Source organism: Oncorhynchus mykiss, chromosome 31, assembly GCF_013265735.2.
Source record: "Oncorhynchus mykiss isolate Arlee chromosome 31, USDA_OmykA_1.1, whole genome shotgun sequence".
In the NCBI taxonomy this organism is placed as follows: domain Eukaryota; kingdom Metazoa; phylum Chordata; class Actinopteri; order Salmoniformes; family Salmonidae; genus Oncorhynchus; species Oncorhynchus mykiss.
This window is the reverse complement of record NC_050571.1, coordinates 43165306-43182852: the sequence shown is the minus strand read 5'-3', so window position 1 is coordinate 43182852 and position 17547 is coordinate 43165306. Positions and strand designations below refer to the sequence as shown.

Sequence of the window (17547 nt, the reverse complement as noted above, 5' to 3'; positions counted from 1 at the left end):
TGCTTGACGCCATCTGTCTGGGGTGCTTTGGTGGTGGTAAAGTGGGAGATTTGTACAGGGTAAAAGGGATCTTGAAGAAGGAAGGTTATCACTCCATTTTGCAAAGCCATGCCATACCCTGTGGACGGCGCTTAAATTGGAGCCAATTTCCTCCTACGACAGGACAGCTGATTAGCTGTTGTTGTCTCACCTACTGTTTAGCTAGCTCTCCCAATTCAACACCTGTGATTTCTGTATGCCTTGCTGTATGTCTCTCTCAAATGTCAATATGCCTTGTATACTGTTGTTCAGGTTAGTTATCATTGTTTTAGTTTACAATGGAGCCCCTAGTTCCACCCTTCATACCCCTGATACCTCCTTTGTCCCACCTCCCACACATGCGGTGACCTCACCCATTACAACCAGCATGTCCAGAGATACAACCTCTCTCTAATCATCACCCAGTGCCTGGGCTTACCTCCGCTGTACCCGCACCCCACCATACCCCTGTCTGCGCATTATGCCCTGAATATATTCTACCATGCCCAGAAATCTGCTCCTTTTACTCTCTGTCCCCAACGCTCAAGGCGACCAGTTTTGATAGCCTCTAGCCGCACCCTCATACTACTCCTCCTCTGTTCCGCGGGTGATGTGGAGGTAAACCCAGGCCCTGCATGTCCCCAGGCACCCTCATTTGTTGACTTCTGTGATCGAAAAAGCCTTGGTTTCATGCATGTCAACATCAGAAGCCTCCTCCCTAAGTTTGTTTTACTCACTGCTTTAGCACACTCTGCTAACCCTGATGTCCCTGCCGTGTCTGAATCCTGGCTCAGGAAGGCCACCAAAGATTCTGAGATTTCCATACCTAACTATAACATTTTCCGTCAAGATAGAACCGCCAAAGGGGGAGGAGTTGCAGTCTACTGCAGAGATAGCCTGCAAAGTAATGTCATACTTTCCAGGTCCATACCCAAACAGTTCGAACTACTAATTTTTAAAATTACTCTCTCCAGAAATAAGTCTCTAACTGTTGCCGCCTGCTACCGACCCCCCTCAGCTCTCAGCTGTGCCCTGGACACCATTTGTGAATTGATCGCCCCCCATCTAGCTTCAGAGTTTGTTCTGTTAGGTGACCTAAACTGGGATATGCTTAATTAAAACCTGTTGAGGACATGTCAGATTTACGCCCCCTTTGGAGAAATTGGGTACCCCTAGTAAACTGAAAAAAAAATTGTCAAAAATTGCTAATATATGCATATACTAATTATTATTGGATCGAAAACACTCTAAAGCTTCTAAAACCGTTGGAATTATGTCTGTAAGTATAGCAGAACTCACAGGGCATGCATTCTTCCAAACTAGTTTTGTGGTCATGAAAGTTGGAGCAACTTTGACGTCATCGCCCCCACCCTTCCCAACCACTTATGGATCTGGGGACACTTTCCATCTCTTCCACTAGATGTCCTCATTCTGTAGAGCGTTTAATCGTTCAAATCGCGCGAGAATTGGCCCTATGGGAGTGATTTGAGTAAGTGCCGCGAGAAAAAACCTGTGCGTTAGGGCGCGAATTGGTCACAGCCATTCCTTTGTTCCAGCACTCCTGGGAAGAGCAAACGATGCCCGGTTGAATTGAAATTTGTTTTGTGTGTTAAAAACATCATAAAGCTTGCTTCTGCACTTAGTTTGACCTGTTTAGTCGACATATAATATGTAATTTTGAAGTTTTGATGCGCAACTTTTCCGGACCAGAGGACATTTTGGGTGCATTTCAGCTGATGTTATTAGCAGTAGCTAATACAAAGACGCAAGACTTGAAACCAAATGATGTATTGGGTAAGTATGAACCCTTCCAGAACATTCTGAACGAAGACCATCGAAGGTAAGGGAATATTTATGCTTAAATCTGTGTTTCCGTTGACTCCAACATTACGGAGAAATGTAGCTTGTATCTGAGCGCCGTCTCAGCATATTGAATAGTGTGCGATTTCTGTAACGTTAAAAATAAATGTAACAAAGCGGTTGCATAAAGAAGCAGTGTATCTTTCTAACTATATGTAGAACATGTATATTTAGCCAAAGTTTATGATGTCTATTTACGTTATCTTGCCGCACTACCTAGATTTCCTGCGAACATTTTTGAGTAATTTCTGAACATGAGCTCATTGTAAATGGACATTTATGGATATAAATGGCATATTATTGAAGAAAAAAAAATGTACTGTGTAACATGTCCTATTACTGTCATCTGATGAAGATTTTCAAAAGGTTAGTGAATGATTTATTTTTTAATCCTGCTTTTATAATTTTATATTTTCTGGGACAAAATGGCTGCCTCTTGTCTTGGTTTCGGTGGTGGTCTATGTGGTGTGTTTTCGCCGTAAAACATTTAAAAAATCTGACATGCTGGGTAGATGAACAAGGTGTTTATCTTTCATTTGAGCTATTGGACTTGTTAATGTGTGGAGGTTAAATATTTCTAAGAATATTTTTGCGTTCCATGCGCCACGGTTTGAGCTGAACGGGGGAGAGGAGTTCCTCTAGAGGAACTCCTGGCATCAACAGGTTTTAACACCCCGGCAGTCCTACAATCTAAGCTAGATGCCCTCAATCTCACACAAATCATCAAGGAACCCACCAGGTACAACCCTAAATCTGTAAACAAGGGCACCCTCATAGATGTCATCCTGACCAACTGGCCCTCCAAATACACCTCCGCTGTCTTCAACCAGGATCTCAGCGATCACTGCCTCATTGCCTGTATCCGCTACGGAGCCGCAGTCAAACGACCACCCCTCATCACTGTCAAAAAACACTTCTGTGAGCAGGCCTTTCTAATCGACCTGGCCCGGGTATCCTGGAAGGACATTGACCTCATCGCGTCAGTTGAGGATGCCTGGTCATTCTTTAAAAGTAACTTCCTCACCATTTTAGATAAGCATGCTCCGTTCAGAAAATGCAGAACTAAGAACAGATATAGCCCCTGGTTCACTCCAGACCTGACTGCCCTCGACCAGCACAAAAACATCCTGTGGCGGACTGCAATAGCATCAAATAGTCCCTGCGATATGCAACTGTTTAGGGAAGTCAGGAACCAATACAGTCAGTCAGGAAAGCTAAGGCCAGCTTCTTCAGGCAGAAATTTGCATCTTGTAGCTCCAACTCCAAAAAGTTCTGGGACACTGTGAAGTCCATGGAGATCAAGAGCACCTCCTCCCAACTGCCCACTGCACTGAGGCTAGGTAACACGGTCACCACCAATAAATCCATGATTATCGAAAACTTCAACAAGCATTTCTCAACGGCTGGCCATGCCTTCCGCCTGGCTACTCCAACCTCGGCCAACAGCTCCGCCCCCCCCCACAGCTACTCGCCCAAGCCTCTCCAGGTTCTCCTTTACCCAAATCCAGATAGCCATTGTTCTGAAAGAGCTGCAAAACCTGGACCCGTACAAATCAGCTGGGCTTGACAATCTGGACCCTCTATTTCTGAAACTATCCGCCGCCATTGTCGCAACCCCTATTACCAGCCTGTTCAACCTCTCTTTCATATCGTCTGAGATCCCCAAGGATTGGAAAGCTGCCGCAGTCATTCCCCTCTTCAAAGGGGGAGACACCCTGGACCCAAACTGTTACAGACCTATATCCATCCTGCACTGCCTATCTAAGGTCTTCAAAAGCCAAGTCAACAAACAGGTCACTGACCATCTCGAATCCCACCGTACCTCCTCCGCTGTGCAATCTAGTTTCTGAGCCGGTCACGGGTGCACCTCAGCCATGCTCAAGGTACTAAACGATATCATAACCGCCATCGATAAAAGACAGTACTGTGCAGCCGTCTTCATCGACCTTGCCAAGGCTTTCGACTCTGTCAATCACCATATTCGGCAGACTCAGTAGCCTCGGTTTTTCTGATGACTGCCTTGCCTGGTTCACCAACTACTTTGCAGACAGAGTTCAGTGTGTCAAATCGGAGGGCATGCTGTCCGGTCCTCTGGCAGTCTCTATGGGGGTGCCACAGGGTTCAATTCTCGGGCCGACTCTTTTCTCTGTATATATCAATGATGTTGCTCTTGCTGCGGGCGATTCCCTGATCCACCTCTACGCAGACGACACCATTCTATATACTTCCGGCCCGTCCTTGGACACTGTGCTATCTAACCTCCAAATGAGCTTCAATGCCATACAACACTCCTTCCGTGGCCTCCAACTGCTCTTAAACGCTAGTAAAACCAAATGCATGCTTTTCAACCGTTCGCTGCCTGCACCCGCACGCCTGACTAGCATCACCACCCTGGATGGTTCCGACCTTGAATATGTGGACATCTATAAGTACCTAGGTGTCTGCCTAGACTGTAAACTCTCCTTCCTGACTCATATCAAACATCTCCAATCGAAAATCAAATCTAGAGTCGGCTTTCTATTCCGCAACAAAGCCTCGTTCACTCACGCTGCCAAACTTACCCTAGTAAAACTGACTATCCTACCGATCCTCGACTACGGCGATGTCATCTACAAAATTGCTTCCAACACTCTACTCAGCAAACTGGATGCAGTTTATCACAGTGCCATCCGTTTTGTCACTAAAGCACCTTATACCACCCACCACCGCGACCTGTATGCTCTAGTCGGCTGGCCCTCGCTACATATTCGTCGCCAGACCCACTGGCTCCAGGTCATCTACAAGTCCATGCTAGGTAAAGCTCCGCCTTATCTCAGTTCACTGGTCACGATGGCAACACCCACCCGTAACACGCGCTCCAGCAGGTGTATCTCACTGATCATCCCTAAAGCCAACACCTCATTTGGCCGCCTTTCGTTCCAGTTCTCTGCTGCCTGTGACTGGAACGAATTGCAAAAATCGTTGAAGTTGGAGACTTTTATCTCCCTCACCAACTTCAAACATCTGCTATCTGAGCAGCTAACCGATCGCTGCAGCTGTACATAGTCTATCGGTAAATAGCCCACCCATTTTTTACCTACCTCATCCCCATACTGTTTTTAATTATTTTAGTTTCTGCTCTTTTGCACACCAATATCTCTACCTGTACATGACCATCTGGTCATTTATCACTCCAGTGATAATCTGCAAAATTGTAATTATTCGCCTACCTCCTCATGCCTTTTGCACACAATGTATATAGACTCTCCTTTTTTCTACTGTGTTATTGACTTGTTAATTGTTTACTCCATGTGTAACTCTGTGTTGTCTGTTCACACTGCTATGCTTTATCTTGGCCAGGTCGCAGTTGCAAATGAGAACTTGTTCTCAACTAGCCTACCTGGATAAATAAAGGTGAAAAAGAACCCAAAGCACAGCTCCAAACTATGCAAAAACTATTTAAGGAAGAAGCAGTCAGCTGGTATTCTGTCTATAATGGAGTGGCCAGCACAGTCACCGGATCTCAAACCCATTGAGTACGTAAGAAGTGCCTATCAAGCCAATCCAACTTGTGGGAAGTGTTTCAGGAAGCATGGGGCGAAATCTCTTCAGATTACATTTAAAAAATGACAACTAGAATGCCAAAAGTCTGCAAGGCTGTAATTGCTGCGAATGGAGGACTCTTTGACAAAAGCAAAGTTTGAAAGACACAATTATTATTTATAACCTTGTCAACGTATTGATTGTATTTCCTATTAATTTTGCAACTCATTTCATGTATGTTTTCATGGAAATCAAGGACATTTCTAAGAGTCCCCAAACTTTTGAACTGTGGTGTATCTGTTAATGTAAAGTGCCCTAATGTACACAACTCAGGCGTGGTCGTCAAAGATAGAGGTTTTGGAAACACTGTCAGCATTCAAATGTGTCTTGTGACTGCAATAAGACTGTCTCACCTCATTATCGCATACCTCTCTCGCACTGCGTAAAAATACAAGTTGTTATTTCGCATTAACGTGGAGCAGCGTATCCTTTTCTATTCCTTTCTCAATCCTCTCTGTTAAACCTGGACTCCGCATATCAGTGCAGCAGCTGGTTGGACGCTGGCCTTGGTAGCTTGGGCCACATTTTGTCGAGGCATGTAGTGGTAAAACGTCCTAAATGCTTTCTGGCACCCCTGGGATCCCTTAGGTTTAGATTTGGAAGAGCTGATAAGTCGTGTGCGCCAACCCCAAACAATATTTGATTTGATGCTCTGCTGGTTGTGTGAGCCAGACCCGAGCAACAGCAACAGCCCACCTCTCTGTAAGTATGCATCCCAAATGGTAACCCATTCCCTACATAACACACTACTTTTGACCAGAGCCATATAGGTGGTAAGTAGTGGAATAGGGTTGCATTTCGGATGTAGCCTTAATTATTAGGGGGACTGTCAGGAAAGAAAGATTAAAGGTTTACACTGGGCTCCCATCATCTGCATCAGTTACACTTCATGATGGGTGTTTTATTCAGTGGCTCTGGGTTTGGCTCAGGGTTTGGGGCCTGACAGTGGAGAAATGGCACATTGTCAACTTTGCCACACAAGCCCGGGCAAGCAGCAGGCAAGGTTTACTACAAGATAAAAATCCATAGTGTCAATTCTCTCTCAGGGAAGAAGTTGGGTATAAAAAAAACAAAAAACAGTTACTGTCCATGTGAGGTCATGTGCTTGACAAGAAGATATTACAGAATTGGCCCCTGTTCCTGTGTTGCAAATGGAAACTGAATACTAATTTTCACTTAATTCATTGTCTGGGCCTGCTTCAACAGAGAGCACTTAGAATTAGCTAAATTATAGCAGGTCAGAATAGTCTTCTTTGCAAACACATGATTTTTGCAAAACCCTTATTCCAGACACCGACAACATGATATTCAGTGAGGATCCCAGGCTACTGTACCTCTCAGCCCCACATACTCTCACAGTCAGATCTCAGTGATCTGCTTTTGCCAATCCCTTATCCTTCAGTCGTGGACAAAAGGAGGCTGTTATGCACAGTCCATCTCATGGTAAGGACGTGGAAAAGGTCACACGCCTGGTGAAATGGGCTGAGAACCATCCGTCTCTTGTCTCCCAGCCCGAGGTGTCAGCCTCTGCCACGAACACATTGGCTCTCTCTGGAGAGACCATTAGTAAGTTGTCACCTCTCGGGGCCATATATCCACACTACAATCTAATGCTCACTGAAGCACAAGACAGTTTTGTGTCTGTGTCCTAGTAGACATTTTTTGGGTTCCATGAGCATGTTTTGCATTTTTTTAAATAAAAATTCCCATTTGAGATAGGAATCTGTTTTTTCAAGTGAGCCCTGGCAAAGAGGAATGTACGATTGAATGTATGCCTTGGGTTTGTGGGCTCATTCACCCTGTTTGCCTAAAGCCGTCCATGCGACGAAACAAGTATTGATAGTAGAGGGAAAATTTGGTTTGTTCTGTACGAAATGAGTGCAGGTCTGGCTGGACAGTAGGCTATTGAGCTTAAGTAAGCTGCTGGTAAACACTTTCAGACAACTGTAGACAGGGCATGAATGGTAAAGTGGTAACAGTCTATCCGAAGGAATATTTTTATTTTTTATGTCTGAGTGTTTGTATTTTGAAGCTGTTATCAAGTACCCGCCTGCCTGTTCATGGATGAAACGTGTGAAGAATGCGTTATGTATCCATTTTAACATTTAACTAAAAATGATAGATAATGACATATGACTGTACAAGATCTCTGTTGTCTGTCAACGAATGATGAGCCCCATACACAAACATTGGCTCAATATGGTTTCAACAGAGGTGAAATATGTGTGGCTGGGCCCATATTCAAAGTTTTTGGTGGTTTTCTACCAAGAATTATATTATTTTATTTTGTCTCCACTATATTTTTCAGTCACATGCACTTGGTATCCATTGTCTTTTTGTACTCCTTATCTTGTTTGAGTCAATCCTTGTAGCACACTCCTTCGAGGCAGAGACAACAGACAGATGAGAACAGCCCCTTTTCACCTCCCACCATCCAACTTGGCCCTCATTTTCTAACCATTAACTCACATCACATCTGTCCTTTCTCTCCTCCCGCGGCAGGTAGCCTAGTGGTTAGAGCAGCGTTTCCCAAACTCGGTCCTCCGGGACCCCAAGGGGTGCACGTTTTACTTTTTTGTCCTAGCACTACACGGCTGACTCAAATAATCAACTAATCACTGAGCTTTGATTATTTGAATGGGCTGTGTAGGACTAGGGCAAAAACCTAAACATACACACCTTGGGGTCCCCAGAACCGAGTTTGGGAAACACTGGGTTAGAGTGTTGGGCCAGTAGTCAGAGCCCGAAAATTACAATCCCTGAGCCAACTAGGGAAAAAGATATTCCGATCTGCCCTTGAGCAAGGCACTTAACCCTAATTGCTCCAGGATTTCCATGAATAATGGCTTATCCCTGGCCGTGATTCCCCGCTCAGAGGATGTTTCAGGGGGAGTGGGAGATGCAAAAAAAACAAATTTCCATTTCACATCACACACTTGTACAGGTTGCACACTTGTGCATGTGTGAAACAAGAAAAATATAAACACCCCCTATTTTACTATGTGACATTCCTCCTTTTACCCAAAACATCTCTTCATTACTCTATTCTCACATGTTTTTGGAAAGGAAGTGAAAAACTTAAAAAATGGCTGAGTCAGAGAAATGTAAGAGAGTAAGACCGAAACACCATCCCAATTCTGATCTTAATGCTCCTCAGATTCGGTCTCAATAAACCTAAAGATTAAAATATGTCCCCTCGTACACATAAGCCCTGATTCAGATTTAGGAAATTATGCCTTTCTTATACACACCTTTTCATATGCATTTCTCAGTAGTTGGTATTCAGACTTACCTTATCAAGGTGCGTAACGGGCATTGCAGGCCTGGTTGACTTGCGCATGCGGAATAAATGTAATTCTACTGCTGAAAACCCACTTGCAGCCAACAGATTTTCTCATGGGATTTTCATTCAATAGGATTTTCAGTATATTTATCTTATCTTAAACCCTCCATTTAAATACAGTGTATCTTTTTTAATTAGAATTTAGTCAACAGACTAGAATACATAGAGAGAATAGGTTCAGAAAAAAGGGATCAATGAATGAAAGCCATGTAAATATATGCATATTCATTTTCGTTTCAACAACAACTGGTAGAAGACTGATCTTGTAGATTATTTAGGCACGTTTTAGGGTTAGGAAAGTATGTATGAATAAAAAAAAAATTAAGTTTCAAGACACTTCACACGCAAAATATATTGATGAATAAAAAATACTGTGGTGTGATTGAATTCTGAAAATAGTCACATTGTTCTTTAACCTGTGGTAGTTTTGGACGATTAGCGTACAGTAGAAGTCGGAAGTTTACAGACACTTAGGTTGGAGTCATTAAAACTCGTTTTTCAACCCCTCCACAAATGTCTTGCTAACAAACTATAGTTTTGGCAAGTCGGTAAGGACATCTACTTTGTGCATGACACAAGTAATTTTTCCAACAATTGTTTACAGACAGATTATTTCACTTATAAATCACTGTATCACAATTCCAGTGGGACTGAATCTTACAACAAAGTCAAGTTGACTGTGCCTTTTAAACAGCTTGGAAAATTCCAGAAAATGATATCATGGCTTTAGAAGCTTCTGATAGGCTAATTGACATCATTTAAGTAAATTGAAGGTGTACCTGTGGATGTATATCAGGCCTAGCTTCAAACTCAGTGCTTCTTTGCTTGACATAATGGGAAAATCTAAAAAAAAATGTAGACCTCCACAAGTCTGGTTCATCCTTGGGAGCATTTTCCAAATGCCTGAAGGTACCACATTCATCTGTACAAACAACAGTATGCAAGTATAAACACCATGGGACCACGCCGCCGTCATACTGCTCAGGAAGGTGACGCGTTCTGTCCCCGAGAGATTAACGTACTTTGGTGCGAAAAATGCAAATCAATCCCAGAACAACAGCAAAGGACCTTGTGAAGATGCTGGCGGAAACAGGTACAAAATTATCTATATCCATAGTAAAACGAGTCATATATTGACAGATCCTGAAAGGCCGCTCAGCAAGGATGAAGCCACTGCTCCAAAACTGCCATACAACAGCCAGACTACGGTTTGCAACTGGACATGGGGACAAAGATCGTACTTTTTAGAGAAATGTCCTCTGGTCTGATGAAACAAAATATAATTGTTTAGCCATAATGACCATCGTTATGTTTGGAGGAAAAAGGGGGATGCTTGCAAGCCGAAGAACACCATCCCATCCGTGAAGCACTGGGGTGGCAATATCATGTTGTAGGGGTGCTTTGCTGCAGCAGGAACTGGTGCACTTCACAAAATAAATGGCAACATGAGGAAGGAAAATGATGTGCTTATGTTGAAGCAACATCTCAAGACATCAGTCATGAATTTAAAGCTTGGTCACAAATGGGTCTTCCAAATGGACAATGACCCCAAGCATACTTCCGAAGTTGTGGCAAAATGGCTTAAGGACAACAAAGTCAAGGTATTGGAGAGGCCATCACAAAGCCCTGACCTTAAGCCTATAGAAAATGTGTGGGCAGAACTGAAAAACATGTGCGAGCAAGGAGGCCTACAAGCCTGAGTTACACCAGCTCTGTCAGGAGGAATGAGCCAAAATTCACCCAACTTAATGTGGGAAGCTTGTGGAAGGCTACCCAAATCGTTTGACCCAAGTTAAACAATTTAAAGGCAATGCTACCAAATACGAATTGAGTGTATGTAAACTTCTGACCCACTGGGAATGTGATGAAAGAAATAAAAGCTGAAATAAATCATTCTCTCTACTGTTATTCTGACATTTCACATTCTTTAATAAAATGGTGATCCTTTGGTTAAGGTGTATATAAACTTATGACTTCAACTGTATGTAGATTTATAATAGGGAGAATGGTGTACAATCCACTGCCTGCACTAACCATTGAACTGTGTGATGACACAGCCAAGCATTTCACCATGCGTCAGGTTTAAACTGTATTGACTTGGTCTGTGCTCGCTCCATAACAATTTAATTTTAATTTTTTTAAATGAATGTCAACTGTTACTAATGATCTGTGATGGCATTTATGGAGGTAAATTAATCAACTGAAGCAAACTAACAGTAAATTGGCAGTTCAATATGTGTTGTAATTAGGCCTATTGGCGGTCGATACTCATAGTGACTAATATTTAACATGATAGAAACAGTAAACATAAAGTCAGGGTAGCCTATAATTAAGACATTTGAGTGCCCATCCTTGCAAGTTAAAAGGTCATACAATTTTGCATAATGGCACAGCATTTCAGAAACTTTACTGTGGGAAAGTTGATATGTTGATATGCTTCAATGTTCTGCAATATGACTGGTTTCACAATTGTCTCCAGCAATTATAAGGTAAATTATAGCCTATCTAAAACAACTGTTATTCATGTTTACAATTCCCTTATCCAAACGGACTTCTCATTTACCTGGCTCTTATCAATAGCTCTTATCAAGTTGTAAATTACAGTGCATGTAGAATGTTGTTATTTCTATCAAAAAAATCAAGTACACGCTTCTTCCACTTGGAACCAGTAGGTTTAATAGACCTTATTCATGGTGTCCTCTCGTATAAAGTTGGTGGAATTATTAGGAAATTAAGTTAAGATCAGAATGAGAAGTATCTGTAGACACACCTCCGACACATCTTAATGTATTCAATCTCCACCCAAAATGAATAGCAGGTCAGAATATGCATGGAGAGAAGTGCATAAAAAAGGGACTCCGGTTGGAATTGGGAATTGGGGCCTTAGTTATTAACAAGAGATTTGTCATGAGCTGTTAAAAGATCCCAGCAAATTTTCCATACACACAAAAAGCATATTTCTCTAAAATCTTGTGCATTAATTTGTTTACATCCCTGTTGGTGAGCATTTCTCCTCTGCCAAGAAAATCCATTCACCTGACAGGTGGCGTATTAAGAAGATGATTAAACAGCATGATCATTAAACAGGTGCACCTTGTGCAGTGGACAATAAAAGGCCATTCTAAAACGTGTGGTTTTGTCACACAACAATGCCACAAATGTCTCAAGTTGAGGGAGCATGCAATTGGGATGCTGATTGGAGGAATGTCCACCAGAGCTGTTGCCAGATAATGAAATGTTTATTTTAAGCCGCCTCCAACGTAATTTTAGAGGATTTGGGAGTACATTCAACCGGCCTAACAACCGCAGACCACTTGTAACCATGACAGCCCAGGAAGTCCACATCCAGCTTCTTCACCTGCAGGATCGTCTGAGACCAGCCATCCTGACAGCTGAGGAGTATTTCTGTGGGGAAAAATTAATTCTGATTGGCGGGGCCTGGTTCCCAAGTAGGTGGGCATGTGCCCTCCCAGGCCCAACCATGGCTGCAACCCTTGCCCACTCATGTGAAATCCATAGATTAGGGCCTAATGAATTTATTTAAATTGACTGAATTTGTTGTATGAACTGTAACTCAGTAAAATTGTTGAATGTTAATTAAGTTGATATATTTTCAGTATATACAGTGTTTTAGGACCCCTTGACTTTATCCACATTTTGTTACGTTACAGCCTTCATTTAAAATGGATTAAATAAAAAAGATCCTCAGCAATCAACACACAATACCTCATATCGACAAAGTGAAAACAGGTTTTTAGAAATTTGTGCATGTTTATAAAAAGTAAAAACAGAAATACCTTATTTATAGAAGTATTCAGACCCTTTGCTACGAGACTCGAACTTGAGCTCAGGTGCATCCTGCTTGCATTAATCATCCTTGAGATGTTTCTACCTCTTGAATGGAGTCCACCTGTGGTAAATTCAATTGATTGGACATGATTTGGAAAGGCACACACCTGTCCATATAAGATCCCACAGTTGACAGTGCATGTCAGAGCAAGCCAAGAGGTCGAGGGAATTGTCCGTAGAGCTCTGAGACAGGATTGTGTCGAGGCAAAGAGCTGGGCAAGGGTACCAAAACATTTCTGCAGCATTGAAGGTCCCAAAGAACACAGTGGCCTCCATCATTCTTAAATGTAAGAAGTTTGGAACCACCAAGGCTCTTCCTAGAGCTGGCCGCCCGGCCAAATTGAGCAATCGGGGGAGAAGGGCTTTGGTTGGGGAGGTGACCAAGAACCCGATGGTCACTCTGACAGAGCTCCAGTTCTTCTGTGGAGATGGTTGTCCTTCTGGAAGGTTCTCCCATCTCTGCAGCACTCCCCTAATCAGGCCTTTATGGTAAAGTGGTCAGATGGAAGCCACTCTTCAGTAAAAGGCACATGGCAGCCCGCTTGGAGTTAGCCAAAAGGCACCTAAAGACTCTCAGACCATGAGAAACAAGATTCTCTGGTCTGATAAAACCAAGATTGAACTCTTTGGCCTGAATGACATCATCACATCTGGAGGAAACCTGGCACCATCCCTACTGTGAAGCATGGTGGTGGCAGCATAATGCTGTGGGGATGTTTTCCAGCTGCAGGTACTGGGAGACTAGTCAGGATCGAGGCAAAGATGGGTGGAGCAAAGTACAGAGAGATCCTTGATCTCTGAAACAAAATGTCAAGGGGTCTGAATACTTTCCAAAGGCACTGTATGAACCATTGTACCCAAACATTCTCCTAGCAGCAGGACTGTGATTCATGGAGGTACGGTGGGTTCAACACAGCGCTCCCATCAATCATCTAGTGTATATGTAAATCATTGGTTGGGCCACCACGAGCCAGAACAGCTTCAATACACCTTGGCATAGATTTTACAAGTGTCTGGAACTCTATTTGAGGGAGAAAACACCATTCTCCCACAATAAATTCCATAATTTGGTGTTTTGTTGATGGTGGTAGAAATGTTAAATTGCCACTCCAGAATCTCCAATAACTGGGTTGAGATGGCATACCTCATTTTTCAGGATAATCAAACCATAATCAAACCATGCTTCCTGTGGATGGCATAGTAGGCCATTGATCCAAAGCATGATGGGATGTTAATTGCTTAATTAACTCAGGAATGATGTCAATGACGGACTAGGAACAGTGGGGCAGAACTACAGATTTTTTTTTACCTTGTCAGCTCGGGGATAACCTTTTGGTTACAAGTCCAATGCTCTAACCACTAGGCTACCTGCCGCCCGGCAATGCACTTTGTATCCCGCATTTACTCAAGTCTTTCCATTATTTTGGCAGTTACCTGTACCTTCCGTTTTAAAACTGCCCGGATCTCTTCTGCCCATTAAGGGAAGACTTGGAGCAAAGTATCTGAACTGGAACCAGGACTCCCCTAATAAGCAAACAAAGATCTCTGGGCTCTCTCAGATGTCCCTTTGTGCGATAACTTAAGTGATCCACCCACTAGACCACACTCAACCGAATCCCTCACTTATTTACATAATTATGACCACTGACCCATTTTCATAAGAAAACACTGGAATCTCGAAGTCTACTATCCAATGACCATCCAGTTGAATCATCTATTTGCCCCGGATTTGCATGTTAAGTACATATTTAATAAAGTATGTCCTGGCGAGTGTTCATTGTTGTCCCTCACTGGGGCATGTGATGAGATGGGTCAGCTCAGAGGGGACGACAGACAGGTCGTCCCCTCTGAGGTTGTCCCTCTCCCTATTTCAGTATGTTCTTATCCATTTGGTGCATAATGAAGACAAACCAGCTCAGCTCTGACTCAGTCTGGCCCCCTTCGCTGACCAAATAGCACTGGGAGCAGGATCTGTGCAGTTTTACGGCTTCTAAATGCTGGTATAGGTGCCAGTGTCTGTCTTTTTCCACACGTTGGGTTGCACAGCGACGTGTACGCACACACACACACACACACACACACACACACACACACACACACACACACACACACACATACACACATACACACACACACTACATCTACTGTGAGTCTCCTACAATGACTGATCACAAAGCGTGTAATTTACCGTGCCCTGCTTGATGTCCTGGCTTGTCAGTCCCTAAGAAACCAACCATGTTACCCAGCCACAGAAGCCACAGGTCCCCCTTACCCCTTCCTCCTTCCCCACAGGGGACTGGACGCGTTACAGTCTCTGCCAATTTCCCTCTCTCTCTCTTATTTCCCGCAATATTTTGCTTTCTCCCATCCCCCACACCGGCTGTCCCCTCCCTTTAGTCTACCTCTCTGTCCTACTCTCTCTCTCCCTCCTCTCTTTCGCTGCCCTCCTTGGCTTCCTTCTACACCTCTTGCTCCCCTCTTTCCTTTTTCTCTTCCTCCCCTACACCCCCTCCCCTCCCTTCCGTCTTTCCCTGCCTGGTTGGTGGGCTTTTGGGAGGATTTCTCTGAGGAGGTGCTGTCAGGTCACCTGCTCGCCAAGGCTAAAGGGCTGCTCTCTCAAGACCCGAGGTTCACCGAGTGTCGAGGCTGGCGGTGGGATTATGCAGATCTTAATTCCATCCCTTTCCCACACCTGCGGTTGACAGGGCATGAAATAGGGAAAGCGTTCACTGCAAAAGTTTCTGCTACGCAAGGAGAGATGCAGCAGGCGGGGAAGAGGGATAGGGGACGGAGAGAGAGAGAGACAGAGATGGGGAAGGGGGGTGAGCGACTGAGGGAGAGAGTTAAAGAGAGGAAGATAGTGAGCGAAAGAGAAAGCAACAGAGAGAAAAATACAAAAGGCAGCGATGATGGAGCAAGAGAGGAAGAGCAAAAGAGACCGGCTCGTCTCTTCCGTCTAAACAGAACAGAGACAGCAGCATGCCGCTGTTTTCCTATGATAATTAATCAAGCTTCGCACACTTGTCAGGCTGGCACACTCATTTAATTTCGCCATTTCAGAAATCTCCTCAGGACGGACGCTTTTTCCAAATAAGGCATTTGTTAAAAATAAAAATAAATGGTTCAGTAGGCTTAGGGGACCAGGTTATGGTGACTGTTATATGATGGTTACAATATACAGTACATGTATCCACACTCCCTCCTTGAAAAAAATTGTTAAAAATATAACAGAAGTTATGGATGCTCTACAGGTAGTTTAGGTCATAACAGGTTCTATCTTATCTTATCTGTTTCGCTGTGGGTGAGATATAGATGTCCATTGTATTGTGTAAATACAAGGGTAACATGCCAGGTAGAATCACTTGTTACTTTGCACTTGAGGAGACAATGCTGTGAATATTCCATTGTTTGTGTGTCTCTTTGTTGCCAGTTATTGTTGCAGAAATTTTTACCCTCGTGGTTTACATGATCATTATAAATCGATTGTTAGTGGTCAACTTCTCTCTATATTTCCGCCTCGGCGGTCAACATGTCCCTTTTGAAGGATGGTGTTTTTAAACAAAGGCTGTAGGGCTCAAATATCTTATATTAGAATGTGATTGCCATGGTCCAAAGATACAAAAGTCAGGTAGCAATGCATGGTTAGTCTCAAGATCTATATTAACAATATATCAAAACTTCACATTTTATTCCTTTTCTTTCTCACAGCAAAATGTAAGCCAATAACTGATGTCGTAATATGATCTTGATAAGCGAATAGAAAAAGTAGAAAAAAGAGAAATAACTGCTTCAAATGCACTCTGCTGCAAATGCACTCTGCTTCAAATGCAGTCTGCTTCAAATGCACTTTGCTGCAAATAACAGTGAAAGATAATCCACAAGCAATGCAATGTCTTTCTTACCTGATAAAGCCACCATGAAAAAAGCTAAAAGACAAGACATATAGAATCCTTATGAGCTGTGGGAGCATTCTCTGGCTCAGTCTCTCTATCCCTCCCGTTGGAATAACTTGCAAAAAATGATCTGAGCAACTACCAAATCCACTGAGCGGTTTTTGAGACTAGGCAAAAGGAAGGCATCGTCTCTGCAAGTCTGACAAGAGCTTAGCTCTGGGAAAATAAACTTATCCCACTAAGTACAGAGGGCTGTACAAATCCCAAATCCACAATAGGCTCTTCTTTTTCACTTGTCAGAGCTGGACTGGAGTCACTGGACAGAGCCAGTGGGGGCATGAGTGTGTGTGTCAGTGTGTTTTGGCGGGAGTGTGTGCTATTCTCCTTCTTTCTCCCTCCTTTTTTATGGCCAGCTGCTTGCTCCAGGAATCATAATGGGGAGGATTTAAAGGGACAGTAGCCCCTTTTCTGATGCCTGCCAGAAAGATTGAAATGATCTCTGTGTTGCAGATGGGGAGGTGAATGGGAGCTAAGGAGAATGTGGTGAGCTCACACAGGTTGATCATTTGAGAGGAAGTGTGGAAGAGGGAAAGGTTCTGTTGTTTCTCTCCCTTTTTTTCGGGAGGGAGGAGACTAAAGAATAAAGAGAGGGGAGAGAGGAAGGGAGAGAGAGAGGGAGAGAGAGACGAAGAGAGTCAGACAGACAGAAAGAGGGAGAGAGAAAGAGTGTCTGCGAGAAAGAGTGACAGAGGAATAGAGAGGTACACAGAGAGAGAGGGGCGGGAGAGAGAGAGAGAATTAGAGAGACTGAATGCCCCACTGGGTTGAATCAATGTTGTTTCAGCATAATATGACAAAGTATTGTGACATGGAAAATACATTACATTTGAAAAAAGTCATTAATGTAAACTATTGTTTTGAGAGTGACATTTCAACCACTGGATTGTCATCATGGTAACCAATTTTCAACATGGATAAACAGTGTATAAAATATGTTGAATT

The 17547-nt window shown here is 43.3% G+C and overlaps 1 protein-coding gene across 1 annotated transcript in view; it reads right to left on the bottom strand.

Annotated features, from left to right (window-relative positions):
* The window catches only part of LOC110505193 (glycine receptor subunit alpha-4-like), a 111035-nt gene extending 94109 nt beyond the window's left edge, over nucleotides 1-16926 (bottom strand). Inside the window, exon 1 of the mRNA XM_021584243.2 lies at nucleotides 16555-16926. Coding sequence (XP_021439918.1) covers nucleotides 16555-16622 — 68 coding nt within the window. The 5' untranslated portion in view covers nucleotides 16623-16926. The remainder of the gene's footprint in view (nucleotides 1-16554) is intronic.
* Nucleotides 16927-17547: the final 621 nt, after the last annotated feature.